This window comes from Microtus pennsylvanicus, chromosome X (assembly GCF_037038515.1).
Source record: "Microtus pennsylvanicus isolate mMicPen1 chromosome X, mMicPen1.hap1, whole genome shotgun sequence".
Lineage (NCBI taxonomy): Eukaryota > Metazoa > Chordata > Mammalia > Rodentia > Cricetidae > Microtus > Microtus pennsylvanicus.
Genome location: NC_134601.1, coordinates 61,096,854 through 61,117,953, shown reverse-complemented (window position 1 = coordinate 61,117,953; position 21,100 = coordinate 61,096,854). Strand labels below are relative to the sequence as shown.

Genomic DNA, 21,100 nt, shown 5'->3' with positions numbered 1-21,100 from the left:
ACAGCAAAATAAGGGAGCTAAATATTAAGCAGTAGTTAATGAAACAAAAAAATAAAAGATTTAAGAAAACCAAAACCTTTTTAAGGGTTATTATCAGTCTTTAAAAGCTGTAATCTGATTACATTGAATAATTTAAAAAGAATAAAGACTTGCCCAAACCATATTAACAATAAAATTCAGAAAACACTCAAAACATGTCAAGCTTTTAAAATACGTAACAAAATATTAGCATTAAATAGAAAAAATGATAGATGGTATAATCCTGTTGAAAATTAAAAGCACAAAATTTTATTCAAAGGTAGAATAAGATGCTAAATGCTGAAGAAATTCAATCAGTATTGCCTCTGGGTGACCACAGATGCTAGTTTCTATATAGTTTTGCCAACAAATTACACGAAAGTTCAAAGAATAGGCCTGGAGATGTAGCTCAGTGGTAGAGCTTTTGCCTAGCACGTGAAGAACCCAGGCTCAATCTTCAGTACTGCAAAGGAAACAAAAGGTATTAACAAAAACACCTTCAAAGAGCATGTGGGCTGCATATTTTATAAAACACTCTAGAGAAAAGAAAAAGAGGAGAAAACTTCCCAGTCCATGTCATGAGACCTGTATCTAAAAATTTAAATGCCATGAAAATAGAAGGCAGACTATTTGAGAGGAAGAAGGGGACCAGCATAATGGGAAACAAAGAAAAGAGAGGGTTTCAGAGACATAATCTTATAAAAGTATATTACTTACATGTGTAAAGTGTCCTGAGGCAACACATTTTTTAATATTACTAATACACATTGCTAAAATACTGTGATAACAAAATGAAAAGAAATAACTGTAAAATGATAGACCCTGGTTTCCCATTTGATAATGTCTTTAAAGTCCTAATTAAAATATTCAGAACTTGTCTATTAAAATCTGTTCTTCCACAGCTAATTGATTTTCAACAAGACAGTAAGAATACAAGTAGAGGGAGGGAAGTCATTTCATAAACAGTATGGGAAACCTGAAACTCTACATGCAGAAGAAATGAAACTTGATTTCTCTACTTTCTACTTATTTTATTTAAAATTTGATTGAAAGTGAACCAAACACTTGTATGTAAGGCCTAACTCATGAAACTGGTACTAGAAAAAAAGGTAAATTTCAGAAGATTTGTCTGAGCGCAATTTTTTGATTTTGCATTTGACTCTGAAGCTACCAGCAACTACAGAAGAGATGAGCAAATACAATTAGATCAGATTAAAAGTGCTGTACAGCAAAAGAAACAAAAACAAAAACAGAACGAAGAAGCAACCTATGTAATCAAAATTCACAAACTATACATTTGCAAGGGCTACATGAAGAACTCAAACAATTAAATAGCAAAAAACAAATAAATGAATGAGTGAGTCTATGTAATGTAATTTCAAAAGTAGACAAGTTCTCTGAGTAAGTAGCTATTTCTCAAACAAATGGTCCACCAGCATATGGAATATGCTCAACATCAATAGTTATATCAAAATGTAATTCAAACCCATAATAAAATATTCTATAACTCCAGTTAGAATTGCTGTTATCAGAAAGACAAAAATTAACAAATGTAGGCAAGGGTGAAAAAAGGAGAATAAGTCATACATAGATGGTACGAATGTAATTTAGTATGTCCATACTGGATTGCAGTGAGAAGATTCTGCAAAAGCAATAAATAAGGGAGCTGGACGTGTTTTGGTGGGTCGAGTGCTTGTGGTGTGTAAGCATGAGGTTATTGTTGAGAATGGTTTGATAACTAGCACTTGCATAAAAGTCAGGATTGATGGTGTCTGTAATTCCAGTGTGGTGGTTGGTGGAGGATTTCAGAGGGTCTCTGGCCAATCATTCTAGACAAAACAATGAGCCATAGGTTAAGTGAGAGACTTTGACTCAAAAATAAGGCAGTGTGTGACTGAGGAAGACAATCGACATTGATATCTGTTGTCTATAGACACTTCCATAGGTCTCTCTCTCTCTCTCTCTCTCTCTCTCTCTCTCTCTCTCTCTCTCTCTCTCTCTCTCACACACACACACACACACACACACACACACACATGCATACACACGCATGCACAACTTTACACACACAAATCAGGAAGACGGTCATATAATCTGCCAGTCTACTATTGTGCAGATAACCAAAGGAAAGGAAATTAGTATGTAGAAATGACTTCAGAACCTACAAATTGTTTGCAGCACTATTTACAATGGATGGAGTATAAAATCAGCTTATGTTCCCATGGAGAATGAATAATGAATAAAAATGTGGATTGGGGATGAAGAGATTGCTCAATGGTTAGGAGTACTTGTTACTCTTGTACAGAACCTGGGTTTGTTTCCCAGCACCCACGTGACAGCTCACAATATTTTATAATTCTAGTCCCGGGAGATCTGACACCCTCTTATAACCTCCATGGGAGCAATACATGCACACGGTGCACATGCAATACAGGCAAGAAAAATGTTTATGAACATAAAATAAAATAAGTATATCTAAAAAAGATTAGAAAGAAATTTAGACTATTTCCACAATGGGATATTATTCATTCATAAAAAGAATATAATTCTGAGATTTTCAGCAACATTGATGGAATTGGACAAATTTTGATTAAGTAAAAAATGTTATATGAAAAAATAAAATATTGCATGAACTAATTGATATGTGGAAACTAAGTAGTTGATCTCATAAAAATAGAGAATAGAATTTTGGTTTACTGGAGCCTGGGAAATGGAGTGGTGGACAGAGGATGTTGACAGGCATAAATCAACGGAGAGCAAGAAGGAATAACTTTAATAGCATAGTAGGGTATCAATTGTTGACATATTTTTAAGATTTATTTTTATTTCTTTTATTTTTAACATATTTTAGTAAATTCTTTGAGAATGCTTATGATATATTTTGTTCTTATTTACCCTCAAGTCTTCCCTCTGCCTCTTTACAAATCAACGTCCACCTATCCTCATCCCCTAATTTAGGTCCTTTTGGTAAAAATAATAATAACCAATTCTGTTCACTGTGTGTGATTGTCCACTGAAGCATGATCAACTCATCAGGGTACAAATCCTTAAAGAAAGCTGACTTTCCGTCTCCCTGTCAGTCTCCAGATGCTGTCAGTCTCCAGTAGCTCCCCAGCTACTTCATTCCCATCTCCCTCACTCCCTCAACCATGCTGAGATTTTTGGCTCATGTGAGCTCGTGCAGGTCTGGACAGATCCATGGGGGCTAGAGTTATAGGCAGCTGTGAGCTACCTGACATGAATGGTAGAAAGTAAAACTGGGTCCTTTGCAAGAACAGCAAAGTACTCTTACCAATGATCACTCTTTCGAGCCTTCTTGGCAATAGTGAATTTTATTCTCAACATAGCCTGTGGAGCAGATTTTGAATGTTCTCAACATGCAAAAAAAGATAAGTGTGGGGGTGATGTATATAATTAATACTTTGGTCAGATCTTTACACTTTATGTCCAATTCATTTTTTTTATTAAAAATTTCAGCCTCCTCCCTGCCTCCCTTTTCCCTTCCCCTTCCCCCACTCCCCATCCCCTCCCCCCTCCCCTCCCTCTCCAGTCCTAAGAGCAGTCAGGGTTCCCTGCCCTGTGGGCAGTCCAAGGTCTTCCCCCTTCCATCCAGGTCTAGGAAGGTGAGCATCCAAACAGGCTAGGCTCCCACAAAGCCAGTACATGCAGTAGGATCAAAACCCAGTGCCATTGCCCCTGGCTTCTCAGCAGCCCTCATTGTCCACCATGTTCAGAGAGTCCGGTTTTATCCCATGCTTTTTCAGTCCCAGTCCAACTGGCCTTGGTGAGCTCCCAATAGATCAGCCCCACTGTCTCAGTGGGTGGGTACATCCCTCGTGGTCCTGACTTCCTTGCTCATGTTCTCCCTCCTTCTGCTCCTTATTTGGACCTTATAAAAATAAAATTTAAAAATAGTAAATTGTATTGTGAAAATATTGCTATACGTAAAAATGTATATACATATGCATATGTGCATGAAATAACAATTAACGTAACAAGAGGCCATGAATTTGAAGGAGCAAGAGCTGTGTAGGAGGGTTCAGAAGGAGAAAGGAGAAGGGAGAAGTGTAATTATATCATAACCTCAAAAACAATACTTATTATAACAAAATAAACTTGATTTTGAGACTTAAAGGACAGCTCAACATTTGTTCAATTTAATTTTACATCCATACACACACATATATATGTATGGAGATGAATGCCTATGAATGCATGGAAGTCAGAGGAGAGTGTTGGGTAGCCCATTTTTACCACGCTCCACCTTATTCCCATGAGACACAGTCTCTCAATAAATATGGATCTAGGCAAGCTGTCAGCAAGCAAGCCTCAGTGATAATCATCCCGTCTCAGTGATCCTCCTGTCTCAGTCCACTACAGTGCTGGAGCTAAAGATGGGGCTTTGATCATGCTCATCTTTTTAATGGGTTCCGGGGATTTGAAATTATGTTCTCTTGCTTATAGAGTACTCTTACCTACTGAGCCTTCACCTCCCTAGCTCCTTAACTTAGATTTTAAAATATATTAATTGTGAAAATTAATGTGCTCCCTGTAGTATTTCCATGCATTTATATGTCCACCCGCCATTTTTCTCCAAGAGATCTCCTTTCCCCACTGCCTTGTCCCCCTGGCCCTCAAACACACTTCCATGTTGTAAAAAGTGGCCCAGATTTTTTTCTTCCTCTTCTTCCTAGTACTAGGGCCCACCATTCAACTTTATTTTTCTGTAGGTTTCGACATTCATTTCTATACATGAGTGAAAGTACATGGTATTTGCCATTCCATGTCTGCCTTCCTTCACTCAGGTTTATGATCTTCAGTTCCAGGCTGGCCTAACTTTAGAAAATCCATTATAATCACTATGAAAGCTAATTAAAGAGAAAACAGTATTTACTCATCACAAAACCCTCAAAATCAAGAATAGAGGGAGATATTTAATAGGATTAGGGAATTATGCTGCAGACCTACCATAAATATTATCATTAATTGAGAGACTCCAGGAATATTTTCGTTAGACCCAAGAATAAGTTGACAGTCCCTGGTCTTCAGACGATTTAACTATTTAACTGCCCATTCAGTAAGAATACAAATAGAGTTACACGTCGACTAGAACATGTCACTTGCTGTAAAGTTCCAGTGCACACACACAGTAGAAAATGGTTGTGCACAGATTTGGTGGAAACGAGGTGGGAGATGAAGCTTGGTGTCTTATTTCTGCTAGGCAAGAAAATGTTTAATTTTATTTAAGTCAACTCGCATATCTCTGATTAATAATGAGTAGAGGCATGTTTTCCATCTATGTATCAGCCACGGAAGTTATCTTTTTTGTGCAGTGCTTGCCAATATCTTGTGTATAATTACGATTGCTTTAATGGATGTAACCCTTTGTGCGGTCCATTTTTCTGTGTTACTTGTTTCAAATGGCTTTTCCATATCATTTGTCTGTTGGTTTTGTTTTATTAAAATACCTTACAATACAGAAAGATAGATGCTCTTTTCTTGCTGTGGCCCAAGGAATCAATCCATTAAAACTTAAGTGAGGGAGTTGTGTCTGATTCAAGAAGTCACTTCCTAAACAAATAAATAAAAACCAAACCAAACAGATCTATCGATTTAAGACAGAGTAAGGAAAGAAAATATTACTCAATTCTATGATGCGGAAAAGAAAAGGAAATTATCTTGTAATGTTCAAAAAGATTCAAAAGTTCTTTCAAATTTTTAATTAAAATTGATTAAATGCTGCTTGCTACCCTTGCTTGTGATCTATTTGAAGGATGACACGGTTAAACTAAATGAAATTTTTCAAACAAGTTTTGCTATAACAGGAGTTCATCAATATTGCCTTTATAGGATATTTATAAAAATCAATATAGATATTTCTAAAAGTTGAATGCAAACAGAAAATATGACATTAAAGAGAGGACTATTTCCTACTTATGTTGGCACATGACAATATGAAACATTGTTGAGAATGTATAAGAGCTTCTGGATCATTCAAACAGGGCAGGGGTACAAATGCTTCAGTCCCTTTATAACTAGAGTTATGATACAAAGTTCAACATGCATTCGCCATGCACTATAGCATAATGAATTGCAATATTTTATTTTAGAGACCTGAACACATGTACACACAAGACAGCATGTTAGTGTCCATACTATGTCTACTAATTTTAGGCCAATCTTGAAAAAGAAAACCCATGAACTAATGAGTGAATAAGAAACAATATCCTGCTTCATCCATATAACATACTATTTAGCAATAACAAATGTACAAAGAATCTCACCATCATTGCATTGAATAAAAGAAGCATGAGCAAGACATAAAGGCTGCATGTTATATTGTTCCATTTACATGAAATTCTAGAAATAAATTCTTGTGATAGGAAACATTAACTGGTCACTCATTCCTCAGCAAGAGGAAGACATTGGATTCACGAGGTAGTAGACATCTTTTTGAGGTGATAAGAATCTTTTCATTGCTGATTATACTGATGATTATACAACTACACACATTTGCCCAAAATCATAACAACACAGTAAATGATTGCTTTCATTTGAATAGCATACTTCAATAAAGGCAGTAAAAATAAAACTACCACTCATAAGAATAAGCAATGCTGTTAAGTACGTAGGTATAAATCTAAAAAAAAAAGATGTGCATGATATTGAAGTAAAAGACTATAAACGACATTGGAAGACATTTTTATAAAAGAAAATCAACAGACAAATGGTATGGAAAAGACATTTGAAACAAGTAACACATGTAAATGAACTGCACAGCTGGGCGGTGGTGGCGTACACCTTTAATCCCAGCACTCGGGAGGTAGAGGCAGGAGGATCTCTGTGAGTTCGAGGCCAGCCTGGTCTACAAGAGCTAGCTCTAGGACAGGCTCCAAAGCTACAGAGAAACCCTGTCTCCAAAAACCAAAAAAAATAAATAAAGAAAGGAAGGAAGGAAGGAAGGAAGGAAGGAAGAAAGAAAGAAAGAAAGAAAGAAAGAAAGAAAGAAAGAAAGAAAGAAAGAACGGGACTGCACAAAGGATTTCATCCCTTAAAACAACAGAAGATATTAGCAGGCAATGCGCAGAAAAGATAATCACAGTAGCTGGTACATAGATGAAAACATGGTTCTACTCATTATTAATCAGAGAGATGCAAATTAAATTAGCATAGTGGTACTACTCATTACTCATCAGATTGCCCCAAATACAAACATCTGCTAATATCACATGCCAGCAAGAATGCAGGGCAACAAACTGTTCTACAATACTTTGAAGAAGAAGTTGGCAGAAGTCAGTAAAACTAAAAATATGTGCATACTGCGTCAGCAATTTAACCCCTTAATACCTGAAGGAAATAGTAGAAAAACATTCAAGGACACTCATTGTGACTCTTATAGTGGCTACAATATATTTATTAACATTCATTCTTTTTGACACTATAGAATTCGCAGTTTACAATTTATTTGCTCTTTCAATGTGTCAGAATTGCTGACATTTTTGTTACTTTGCAATTTCAAAACTGACATTTGAAAAAAATGTAATTATAGGACTCTCATTCTTTTATTTTTAATTAGTTAATTATACATCCAGACCCAGTTTTTGCCCCTTCTCCCAGTACCTCACCTCCCTTCTGCCCCCCCCAATCCCACCCCCAATCCACTCCTCCTCCATTTCTATTAAGAAAAGGGCAATCCTCCCATGGATATCAACAAAACATGGAATATCAAGTTGCAGTAAGGGGAAGCACCTCCCCTCATATTAAGGCTGGACAAGGCAACCCAACATGAGGAATAAGGTCCCAAAAGCCAGCTCAAGAATCAAAGAGAGCCCCTGCTTCCACTGTTAGGAGTCCCACAAGAAGACCAATCTACATAGTTGTCACATATATGCAGAGAGTCTAATTCAGTCCCATGCAGGCTCCCTGGTTGTCATCTCAATCTCTGCGAGCCCCCATAAGCTCAGGTTCGTTGATTCTTTTTTTTTTTTTTTTTTTTGAGACAGGGTTTCTCCGTAGCTTTTTGGTTCCTGTCCTGGAACTAGCTCTTGTAGACCAGGCTGGCCTCGAACTCACAGAGATCCGCCTGCCTCTGCCTCCCGAGTGCTGGGATTAAAGGCGTGCGCCACCACCGCCAGGCGGTTCGTTGATTATTTAGGTTTTCTTATGAAATCCTTGACTCCTCTGGCTCCTACAATCCTCCCCCGTCCGCTTTTTTTCTCACTATTCCCAGAGCCCCACCTAATATTTGACTGTGGGTCTCTGTACCTGTTTCTATCAGTTGCTAGATGAAGCCTCTCTGATGACAAATGGGCTAGGTACCAATCTATAATCTACTAATTATGATAGTAATTATATTGTGCTATACTCATATTGTGCTGACAGGCAGTGCCAGGGGTGGGCTATGCTTGTGACTGAGGCTATAACAGTCATTGGTTGGCCATTCCCACAATCTCTGGGCCTACCTTACCCCAGAACATACCATAAGCAGGACAGATAGGTTTAAGGTTATACAGTTCAGTTGGTGTCCCAATCCCTCCATTGCCAGATCACAGGAGATAGTCAGTTCAAGCTAAGTATCCCTTAATGCTTGGAGTCTCAGCTGTGGTCATCCTTGTCAATTTCTAGGAGCTTCCCTTGCACCACGTTTCTACCAAACCCCAAAATGCCTCCCCTTTCAGTTGTCTCTTTCAACCCTCTTTCACATGATCCTTCCAGTTCCCATCTCCACCTGCCCACAGTTTATTTGATTTCTCTTTCCCAAGGAGATCTGAGCATCCTTCTTGAGCCCTCTTTGTTACTTGCCCTCTCTGGATCTGTGGATTATTAGCAGGGTTATCCTTTACTTTACAGCTAATATCCACTTGTAAGTGAATACATGCCACGTTTGTTGTTCTGGGTCTGGGTTACCTCATTCAGGATAATTTTTTTTCTGGTTCTATCCATTTGCCTGCCGATTTCATGATTTCATACTCTCCTGTGGGAAGTCCTTCTGTATATGTGTTGCTTTTGTTGGTTAATGAATAAACAAATTGATTTGGCCTGTGATAGGGCAGAATAGAGCTAGGCAAGAAAACTAAACTGAATACTGGGAGAAAGAAGAAGTCAGGGCGAAGCCATGTAGCTGCAAGAGTAGAAAGATGTGAGCCGCCAGCTGGAACCTTACCGGTAGTTCAAGAGCCTCGTGGTAAAATATAAAACAATAAACATGGGTTAATTTAAGACGTAAGATCTTGCTAGGAGTATGCTAGAGTCATTGGCCAAGCAGTGTTTCAAATTATATAGTTTTCTGAGTGATTACTTTGGGTCTGGATAATTAGGAATGAACTAGTGGCCCCCAACAACATCCCACTATGTAAATGTACTACATTTTCTTTATCTCTTCTTCTGTTGAGGGGTATCTAGGTTGTTTCCAGTTTCTGATTATTATGAATAAAACTGCTAGGAGCACAGTTGAGTAAGTGTTCTGATGGTACAATGGAGCATCCTTTGGGTTTATGCACAAGTAGTACAGCTGAGTCTTAGGATAGGTCTCTTGTTCTTTTAACAAGATTTAAGGGAAATGACAAACAACCCACCAGCATTCAGTGCAGTGAGGAACAGGTTTCCTGACACAGGAAACTGCTCTGGGGGGCGGTGGGAGAAATAAAGGCTCAACTATTCCCTAAGAACACTATGCAAACTTTAAAATATGTAAGATTAGATTGATGTGTTTAGATACAGAATGATCTCCAAGATAAACTAAACTAAACACCCCATAAAAGCATCATATATTGCATTATCACTATTATGAAAATATAGAAAAATAAGAACGTGTTCAGGATAGTATAAGCACACAAAGCTCCCTCTGGCAACCACAACAACCTCCTTGTATTTACTTCTTAGAGGAGTGACTAACAGTCTTGAGGATGGTGGGAGGCTTGCTTCTACTGTGTTAATTATGCCCTCTGTGCAAATTATGTATTGTTCATGAAATCTAGTTTTTGAAAAAAATATGTAGATTTCAAAAACATTGCCTCCGATTTTTAGCCTGTCATTCTTTGTGTCTAGATTATGTGGCATTTACTTTAATTAAACTTCCTGCTGAGCTTTAGAGACCCACAAGCTGGGCAGTAGGAGAAGGTGTCACTTTGTGAGCTAATCAGCTGACAGGGTTTTCTTTCCTTCCAAGAGCTGTATCTGAAGCATCCTTGTGTTTCCTCAAATATATATTATAATTTTGCCTTTGTTAGTAAATCATGTGCACATCTCTGTACTTTAATGTATTCATTGATTCACTCAGGTAACAAATGTCATTCGAGACCTCCACAACTAAAACAATTTTCCCTTTAACAGACTTCAATTTATCCTCTGCAGTTCAATGTGTTGTAATGCCATGTGCGATATTAATAAGAAAAGATTTTGTAGACAAAGATCAAAGCAGACTGTGGGTCCTCCAACATGTCTTCACAGATACTGCCTTTCCACTAATTGATCCTCAAATTCTCTTTGCTACGGATTATACACAGAGTTCAATTTGTGTTGATTGTGTTGCAATTTGATTATTATGTTGCCTTGTCTGACTCTTGCAGTACACGTTGAACTGCATAGTCAGGGAGTCCACTTTGCAGACTTTCTCCTGCACATCTTTACTCTCAGCATTTAGAGGATTTATAGTTACAGGACAGCTAACCTAATATTGTTTGAACACTTTTGGATGGTATAGTGGCACTGATAATGTTCTGAGATGACAAAGACAATATCGGATTTCTGGTTTTCTATGGTGCTAATGGATACTTAAAGAATGCTCACATAGAAGCTGGAGAGATGACTCAGTAAGCATGAGAAACTGAGTTTAATCTTCAGAACCCATGTTAAAAAGTCAGGGATCATGGTATGTGCTTGTAATTCCAGCACTGGAGAGGAGTCAGGCAGCTCCTGAGGGCTCACTGTCAAGACAGGCTGTTACAATATCTGTTAGCGCCAGGCCAATGAGAGAACTTGTCTAAAACAAAAGTTGGGTGGGATGGTGGGAATGATATCTGAGGGTGTTCTCTGGCTTCTAAACACAGGTACACATGTGTGCATGCTCTTGCATATAAACACAGGATGTATACAAAGAATGCTTACATAGCACTAAGGAAAGAAATGAATTCCCAGGAAGATTCTGCTGCACTTTGAAAGTGTTTTCTGCATAGCCTGGAAGAAGGGAAAGCATAGAAACAAGTGCCAAGGAAACAGACCCAGGAGGCACATGCAATCTGTCCAAGAATGGATTAATGACAAGGTAACTGGTTTGAAAAACTGCCTTTGACAGCTTGTGTAAGAGGACTTATAATTTGATTATAAAACCAAACTATAGCAGTTGTGTTGTTAATTGGTATGCAGAATTCACTTAAGGTTGTTTGAAGGTTTGAGCAAAGAGGAATTTGGATATTTTCAGGTAATAATCAATGACATAAAGCGTAAACTAGAGTTCTACTTCCAGTTTGGAGGGTCAAAACCTCTTTGAACTTTAAGACAAAACTGTCTTCAACTTTTGTGATCAGCAACACCATGCATTTGTTCTATAAACATGATAGTAGAATGTATTATAGAGTTTACTAACTTATACAGGGACTCAGCTACTACAGAGGGACTCCTCACACAACACTGCATTTGAGTCAAACAACAACCTTGTGAGGCTGGCAGGATTCTTCAGAGTAGGAAATACTGGGTCTGTGTGACTGTAAGTGACACCAAATTATTCAGGCATAGAGATATCTGGGTCTAAAGCTTTGGTTTATAGTCATTAGTTTCAGCACTTTTAGCATTGCACCCTCCCTCAAACTATCGCTTGATACTTTCCACAGCTTCTGGAGTCTGACCTAGATGGATAGTGCATTTGACCCATATGACATGTCACATACTCCAATATCCAATTTCACACCATTAGTCGGCAGTCACTGAATGGAAGTTCAGGATGTCATGAGAATCCAACATCGATCTCTCAATTAAAAAGCAAAGCTCCCCTGGGAGCCAAAGTTAAAGATAATTGGTTTTCTTATTTGAACTCGATCTCCCAGGCTCTGCTTGCAGAAGGTGGTTGGAAAGTTTAAAAGGGAGATACGCTGGTGAGCACTTTGTTCATTCAAAACCTAAAGGAGGTCACTGCAGGGGCGAAAATGCTGTGGTTACAACCACGTGAAAACTAAAAGCACCTTCAGGTGGCATACTCCTTAATTGTTCTTTTGGAAGCCTAGTGATATTTAAGGAAGTTAGAGAGAACATTTTAATTGTTTAGGAACAGAAAGATTGGTAGAAAGTTATGATTCCTAAGGCTCTATGCAGTGTCCTTAGAGGGTGTGCGCTAGATCTGCCACCTTGTTGATGGATCAACTCCTGCTCAGCAACACAGTTATGTTGCTGATAACCAGCTACCTCTTTTAGCATCTTACTGTTCTTCTTCACCAAGTGTTTGGGTCTCTGCAACTATAGATGGAATAAGAAGACAGGCTCGAAGAAAATAAAGTGAACATTTCTATCACGGGCTCATCATAGATATCTAAGGATGACTTAACTTTCCAAAGTCCAATGGGAGGGAACGTATGAGGTAATTATCTTTATACTTACTATCCATATTCAACAAGATGTCTCTTCTCTAAAGGATTCTTTCTCACCTTAGTAGAGCCTCCGGTCATGATTTTTTTTTCTCAGTCTAGCACTTCTACCTTCCTCGAAGTCACTTTTTACTCAAGCTCACATCCCCTTGCAGGTCTTTCCTCTTTCCTTCTCTCTGTAGTGACATTCTCTGTCTAGGAACTAGGCTAAGCCTCTCCTTCACAAAGAAGGGAAAGAATAAAAGTGTTTCCGCTGTCCTTTCTTCTCCCTTCTATATCTATATTCTTCCCCCACCCATCCTTTGGCAACATCCTCTTCTTCATATTCTAATCTATGTCTGCCATTTCCTTCCCCTTCCCACTCACTGCCCTCTGCTTGCTGCCCCTCACACTGCAAGAGTCATGATGCCTCTTCACCAAGACATCACTTCCTTTTGGACTTGGATATTTTCTTTGTTTCCCTCATTCCCGTGACTTATTTTTGAAATTTTTTTCAAGTGCTTTCATTCTCCAAATCTGTGTGTGCTCCTATCAATTTTCTTTAGCCTTCACTCCACTAAAAATATTTTTAAGTCCAATGACCAACACGAACCCCACTTTACTAGGCCCCTTTCTACCCAATCTTCCTGGAAGGCCCCTCTCCCTCCTTGTTTTCGAACATTGAACCAACATTTGCCATTCTAGCTTCCAAACCGTTTCCTTTCTAAAGCAGCCTTTTTTATTTGCTGTTGCTACATCTCTGTCATGGAAATTTACTACAATGTCCTAGATTTGCTGCTCAGTTGAGAACGCTGGCAACCACATGTGGTTCCTATTATCCAGTTACCTGACCCAAGCTCCTGGATCATACTATAATTAGTGTCTCGTAAATTTACACTTACATCAATATACATAAGATTAACTTTTTGTCTCCAGGGGGAAGAGTTATAATTGAAATATCACTATGTTGTGGTGACGGTGGAACCATCATTAATACATTTTCTCATCTGTAAGTTCAGTGAAGTAAATCAAAGACCTACTCCCAAATGCCTCACAGGATACTTAGAAGGCTTAAAACTAGTAAAAGGTCTGAAAAATGTTCCAAAGTGTGCACTGACATGTAAGCTAGTAAATGGCTGGCAATTCTTCCTTGATGTGCTTACAAATTATGCATTAAGATGGTTGCTTGGGGCAGTGGAGGAAAATAAATAGAGAAATGAATGAATGAATGAATAAATAAATGCATATTACAATGGAAGAACCAGGAATTAGATATGAAAACTTGTTGCCAGGCCCTGCTCTGTTTTTCAGTAGACCTCAGTCTTTAAGGAAGTTATTTTAGCCAGGGAGACAGAGAGAAAGAGAGAGGGAGAGAGATTGATTTTCTGAGATATTTTACTTGTCTGTATCTTCTCTGGCAGTGAGAAAATGAAGACTTTGTTCAAATTATAGGTTAAAAGTCCATTCTTCTTAAGCATCCTTCGGCTTAATAATCAATAGTAGGAAAGAGAGACTTGACATCTATCAGTAAAATTGATTTTTTGTAATTACTCTGATTTTCTTTTTTTATCCTTTCCATTATTTTAAACCTGGCAAAGCCCCAGACTGCTTTTAGCCTATTATCTTTTTTCTGTATCTCTGCAGCTAAGCATTGGCAAAGGCCTTTTATAATGATATATTTTCATTTATGTTTTGAGAATGTCATAGATTCTCATTTTATTTTAATCATATCCATGTTCCCTCCCAGCTCCCCCAACACATCACATTGTGCTATTTATTATTACCACCTATTTCTGAGAAAGTGACCCAAGTACTAAACAATTGTCTAAATGATGTTCAGGTGTGCATGGAGAATACTTCTAGGAGCTATATTTCTACCTAAATAGACCACTTAGTTCATCAAGGGTCATAGATAAATGGGCTTATTTCAGCTATCCATTCTTAAAGTCATAGTCTCAAATATTAAATATCTACTCAATACTCTCTAGAAGTTGGAATATTTTTTTACTAGGTTATAACATAGAGTCTCACTTCTAGGTCTGCGTGTTTAACAGCTTTCCATTGCGCTCAACCCTTCCACATGCACTCGCTCACCCCTTACAGAATGACCTTTCATACTTTACTGAAATAACAGGAACAGGAAACAACAGACACAAACTCAGACATCTCCCTAAGATTAGATGTAGCGATTTAACAGCAACTGTTTTCTGTGGCCTTTCCCTTGATTAAAAATAACAACATAATAAAGAGGTATCAAAAGGCAGCCTGTCCAATTAAGCTCTACATTTCATTCTCTTTCACTTTCTGAAAAATTCCACTCTCCCTGATGAACGCCTCATTTATTTGTGCATCGTAAACATCTAATCTCTAATGGGTCATTCTTACCAGCATAGAAAAGGTAGGGTAATGCTTACCTCTACAGTTACTAAAATATTTCCCCATATCTCTTCAGTTTCTGGACTCTCATCAATCAGTTATCCCTGTAACCAGACTAATCTGTTACCCTCCCAATCTTACAACTTTAAGCATAATAATTGTCCTGTAAGGTGGCTCTTCCCATTCAGTTCTTCCTGGGTTTCAATCTCATCTTTCTGACGTCTCCTTTTTAGCCTTCTCATTTTCCTTCTTTTCTGTTTGACCCAAATGAAAGAGAAAATTAAAGGTCAGTGTTAGGTGTTCTTCTGTACTTTATAGTCCTTCTCGAGGTCGCGTCATTCAGTCCAAGTTCCTTGACTATTATCAATATTCAGAGGACTTCTAAGTTTACAACCCAACCTTGCCCTCGCTTCTGGGTTACATACAAAACTGGCTGTGTACTCCTCTCTACACAGAATTCTCACACACAACTCAGACTTAACACAAGGTGCATGCATGTTTCCCTGAAACTTTGCTTCCACACAAATTTCACCATCTAAGTAAATGATACCAGTTATTCAAACCAAAATTTCAGAAGTCCTTTCTGATCATTCACCTGTTCTGTATTCCTCACATTTAATGCTAGTAAATCTTATTATTTCCAAAATGCATAAATTTGTCTGCTTCCTATCTTTTTGGCAATCAGGTATTCTATTGGCTCGTACATGGTCCACTGAATAGTTTTTTAATTCGGTTACTCTATGAAGTTCTTATTCTAATTTATTGGTTGCATAGCATCAAGTGTTTAAAGCTACACATGAGATAAAACTTACTTACTTAACACCCTCCCATGGATTCATACAGCACTTAAATATATTCTTTTTAGGAGGGCCTATAGGAAACTAAATGATCTGCCATACTCCCTCCCTCTTTCTTCTCTTCCTCCTTTTCTTCTCCCGCTACTCTTTCTGTCCCCCTTTCTCCTCTCTCTTCTCTCCTCTCTCATTTCCTTAGTTTAATTTAGATTTCTAAAAGCCATTATTTCCTGACTCAGGGCCTAGCACATTGTTTAGAATGTTCTCTTTGTCCTCACTTCCAATGCTTGCCTTACTACCTTCTTTCCATTTCCTAGGTCTCATGTTTTTTTAGCCTTTTCTTGACCACAGAAGGGAAAATATCCTTTTCTCACACACAAATATATAGTGTATTTCCTATTCTGTGTATTTGTTTCTATACTCAAAATGAGTAGCTCAAACTTCTTCTGTGGAACCCTTCCTTTATTTTGGGTCTTTACATGTCACCAGAATATTAATTCCTGAAAATGCAGAGTATTTCTTCTTTGCTAGGCTTCTTCGGCAACTTTTAATTCTAAGCAACTTTGGCTTATAGCAGAGACATATTTGTTGAATGTCTCAGATGCCTAAAATGAAATGGTAGTTATGTAAAATGTGATATATAAAATTAATATGCTATTTTCTAGATTGCAAAATGGTGGTCAAAAAGGAATATTATTTGTCCCAGGGGACAGAGCTAGTAAAAGTGGCAGACTTGTGATATGTGTCTGGGTGCATCTCTTTCCATTATTCTATACTGCTTCCCTATTGACAGTACCTAAATTTTGCTCCTCTGTTCCTCCTCTACTGATTTTGCTGACTTGTTATCAAAACAGAATTTAAGGTCTAGATGTCCTTTGTTATGATGAAACACAATATACATACTCTAATTGGTGTGGAATTTATAAAGCAGGAATTATTTTTTAAAAAACGTTCATTTTATTCAAATGACTAAGATTATTGATGACTAAGATTATTGATGACTAAGATAACACCACCCACAGGAGTTTAAAAAATGAAAGGCGGAAGAAAAGAAAAAACAAAGATCTCCAAGGATTGGACATTTTGGCCTGTTTCCCAATTAAATGTTTGGAAATGTGAATATCTATGGGTCATAGTCAGATTCTAAATACCACAGGGCAGTTTAAGCCATGGATTAACTTTTCAAATGGCTCCTTGGAGACTGTGCTCAAACACATTAGGTTTCAGAATCCTGGAGAAGCCAATTAGGCTTGATATGGATAAATCTCTCAGCACTTTGATTTCTTTTTCTAAAATAGTGTTTGATCAATTGTTCTTTCTCAAATTTTTTTATCCATTTAGATCTAAACCATGGCTATCAGTGAAGAAGAAAATATGACTCAAATTTCAGAAATTGTCCTTTTGGGTTTTGGGGATCTCCATGGTCTTCAGTTTGTTCTTTTTGGGATATTTCTGACCATTTATGTGATGACTCTCATAGGTAACTTTGTAATTCTCACTGTGATATCCGCTGATTGCTCTCTTCACACACCCATGTATTTCTTTCTTGGTCACTTCTCTTTCCTGGAGATTGGTTACACTACAACCATTGAGCCCATAATGCTGAGGACGTTGTTGTCAGCTCATGTGCCTATCTCCTTCCTTGCCTGTGCTTGTCAGTTTTATTTCTTTGCTTCCCTGGTGGCAGCAGAATGCTTCTTCCTTGCTGTAATGTCTTATGATAGATATATAGCCATCTGTAACCCTCTTCACTACTCCAATATCATGGACTTCTGGGGTTGCTTCCAGCTAGCAGTGGCCTCTTGGTTGGCTGGATTTCTGGCACCTATCCTGCTCATGATCTTCATTTTTCGTTTAACATTTTGTTCTGCCAATGAGATTGACCACTTCTTCTGTGATCTGAAGCCCATCATGAAACTGGCCTGCACTAATACTCAAGTGGCTGAAATGACTTCTTTCATATGTACCTCTTTATTTGCCCTTGCTCCCTTCCTTCTGACATTGGCTTCCTATAGTCACATCATTTGTGCCATTCTAAGGATTCCTTCTACCACAGGGAAGCAGAGGGCTTTCTCTACCTGTTCATCCCACCTGACAGTGGTCAGTCTCTATTATGGGACCTTGGGCATTGTTTATGGCTTCCCATCCATGCCTCAGTATGAAGGTGTATTGAAGTTGCTCTCTCTTCTGTACACAGTGTTTACACCTGCTGTCAACCCTATCATTTACACCCTGAGGAACAAGGATGTGAAGGTAGCTCTGAAAAAATTGGTACAATGACATACATGCATGCATACATACATACATACATACCTGCTCAAAGAAATTTAGAAAATTGTATTGATGCATGATGCATACTGAAAACGCCAACCAAATGGAGAGGTCAATACTATCCTTCTAGACAGTTTTGATACAAGAATTTGAATTTGAGCCCATAGCTTGCCTAGCATCAAACTCAGTTTTTATTAACTGAGGAAAACTCAAAACTCTGAAGCATCCAAGACAATTTCCTTGGACAATGGAAGACAAAGCTATAGATTATTCTTCTTTAGAGAACATGGCTTAGATGAGAGAAGAAGGAAAACAATGGAATGTAATTGAATTTCCAGTCATCCTCTTCAAAGCAACAATATAAGTGAAAGAGATGAAAATGCCCAAGGATTAAAATTATTTCTGGTTATTTATTTCAGGAGTATTCACACAAAAGGATGTAAAGTAATGTGACTGACTCTATGAATTAAAGACATGCACACATACGACTATAATATATCCAAAAATAAGCAACAGTTGAGAAAAAGTCAGCTCTGTATGCTTTATGTATAGAGCTCTTCACAATATATTATATGTAATATATTTAGTTATTAAATATTATATATTAATGGCATCATATGTGCAAAAAAGATAAATTAATGCTGGTTATAGTGGTGCGCACCTTTAATTCCAGGGCTTGGGAGGCAGAGGTAGATGGATCTCTGTGAGTTCAACATCAGCTTGGTCTAGTTAATGAGCTCCAGGACATCCAGGAGAACATAGAGAGATTTTCTCCCCCAAATAAACCCAAAACAAAAGATGAATTTAAAATATTTATTCTTTGTTGTAGTAATGCTATTCATTGAATCCCAACTGCTCAGTTCTGAAATAATCACACAGAAACTATATTATTTGTAATACTGTTTGCCCAATAGCTTAAGCGTATTTCTCACTTAGCCTTATATCTAGAATTAACCCATTTCTGTTCATCTGTGTATCACCTTGTGGCTGTGCCTCACCGGCAAGGTTTCAGGGCATCTGTCTCTGGCATAGGCTACATGGCTTCTCCTTGATTCCGCCTTCTTTCTCCCAGTGTTCAGTTTAGTTTTCCTGCCTACCTCTCTTCTGCCCTGTCTTGGCCCAAGAAGATTCTTTATTCATTAACCAATAAAAGCAACACATATACAGAAGGACGTTCCCATACAAACACTTAATTGTAGAGCTATTAAAAGGGGGATTTGGTGATACCTATGGTCTCTTGGTTAAATAACTGGTTTCCCTGATTAATAACTTAAAGGAAAATATGTGGATCAACCCAATTTTAGAGACTACCATGGAAACCTATTGAGACACAAGAAGACTTCACTTTGAAAGACAAGTTACTGAGTCTCTAAAGGCAAGATCCTTCTCTCTTATCTATTTGGACTTCAGCTACAGTGCTTTATCTGACAAAAATGTTAAATATCAATGTAATCATGTACTCTGGGCATAAAACCTGTGTTTTTTGTGAATGTCTCTTGTGAATTTTTCATTCTGTTAACTGATCCACCTACTGAGCATCAAACTCAGCCAGCATCCAGTTAACATTTGCTCAACTAAATCAAGACAAGGAAGAATCAAGTGTCACCTCCTCGGAACAAAACTGCTCTCTGTTGAGGAGATCATCAATTCCTGAGAATTCTATTCTTAACTCTGAATTCTAGGTTTCAGACATATGCAGCTTATATGCTACACTTGGGAGAAAGAAGTATGGTGAAGAAAATGGGAGAAAAATATGTCCAGGTTGGAAAGTTAAGTCACCATTTCCATGACAGATTAGCTTCCATCTGCCAATGAGAAGGCAACACATCCATGCAGTACAACAATTACAGCTAATTGGATTTCTTCTTTTTTAATTCCTGAGCCATGGTTCTATTGAGATCATGCAAGGAGATCTATTAAAGGCAAGCTGTTTTGTGAATATCACTTTATTCAAGGTACTTAGGAAGGCACATTACATGCTATAATATTCTGAAGTTCAAATTGGTACTCTGTAAATTTAGGGGATTAACTCTTACTGGAAATTATTGGGGACAAATCTTAATTAGGATAAGAAGGCAATGTCTTGACTAAGGAGAAATGCATTTACAAAGGCCACATTTGGCCAATATGAATTCAGGCATCTGGACAACAATGAAAACATATAACTGTTCACTTTTAGAAGCACTGTCTATAGCATGTTTTCAGGCACCTAGCTGTTTAGTGCTTGCTGTGGGACAATGGTTTTATCCTGTAAACATTTGTTTCTTGTACTTGTTTATTAAAATGCTGATTGGCCAGTATCCAGGCAGGAAGTATAGGCAGGGCAACCATGCAGGAAGTAGAGGTGGGGCAATGAGAACAGGAGAATTCCGGGAAGAGGATTCTGCAGTCTGCAGTCGTGATCCAGACACAGAACAAGCAAGATGTGACTGCCTCATTGAAAAAGGTGCTGAGCTACATGGCTAACATGGACAAGAATAATGGGCTAATATAAGTTTTAAGAGTTAATAAGAAGCCTGAGCTAATAGGCCAATCAGTTTATAACTAATGTAGACCTTTGTGTGATTTCTTTGGAACTTAACAACTGCAGGAACCGGGCACAACGAAACATCAGTCAACAATTTCTATCTAGAATAATTATAGTGTTCAACAATGCTTTAAAAAGATGGCCGGTTACTTACACTAGTTTTACACAACTAAGTAACTTAGCCTCTCTGACCTTCAAATCTCTCACATGGAAAATGAAAATACTAGCATCACCTTATCTCCCAAGGCTTCCAAGAGCATAAAAAGAGATCTGACATATGCTAATTATTATTTTAAAAATAATTGTCAGTACCATTTGTGGATTTTATTGGGCCCTCTCTTGATATAGTAAAATATTATGGGTCAGGAAGTTATCTAAATCACTGAGAAGTTGTTGAAAAAGCAGATGATAGGAAAATGGGAGACAAGTTTCTGAGGTGTCTGTTTTGCTGGGGTCTTAGTTCACTATCATTGCTGGCAGAAAAAAATGTTCTGAACCAATTTGTTTTACATATTCATTTATGTAAAGGCTTTGCAGAAACTTTGGACCCTGATACCTAA

The 21,100-nt window shown here is 37.9% G+C and overlaps 1 protein-coding gene across 1 annotated transcript; it reads left to right on the top strand.

The window, feature by feature from the left end:
- The first annotated feature begins 17,116 nt into the window (after positions 1 to 17,116).
- LOC142840360 (olfactory receptor 10A4-like) lies at positions 17,117 to 18,022 on the top strand. The gene has a single exon (XM_075956918.1). It carries the CDS (start codon positions 17,117 to 17,119, stop codon positions 18,020 to 18,022), a length of 906 nt encoding a protein of 301 aa, XP_075813033.1.
- Positions 18,023 to 21,100: the final 3,078 nt, after the last annotated feature.

Bases quoted from the DNA above. Each gene is read 5' to 3' on its own strand.
- LOC142840360 (XM_075956918.1), top strand. From the start codon at position 17,117: ATGACTCAAATTTCAGAAATTGTCCTTTTGGGTTTTGGGGATCTCCAT.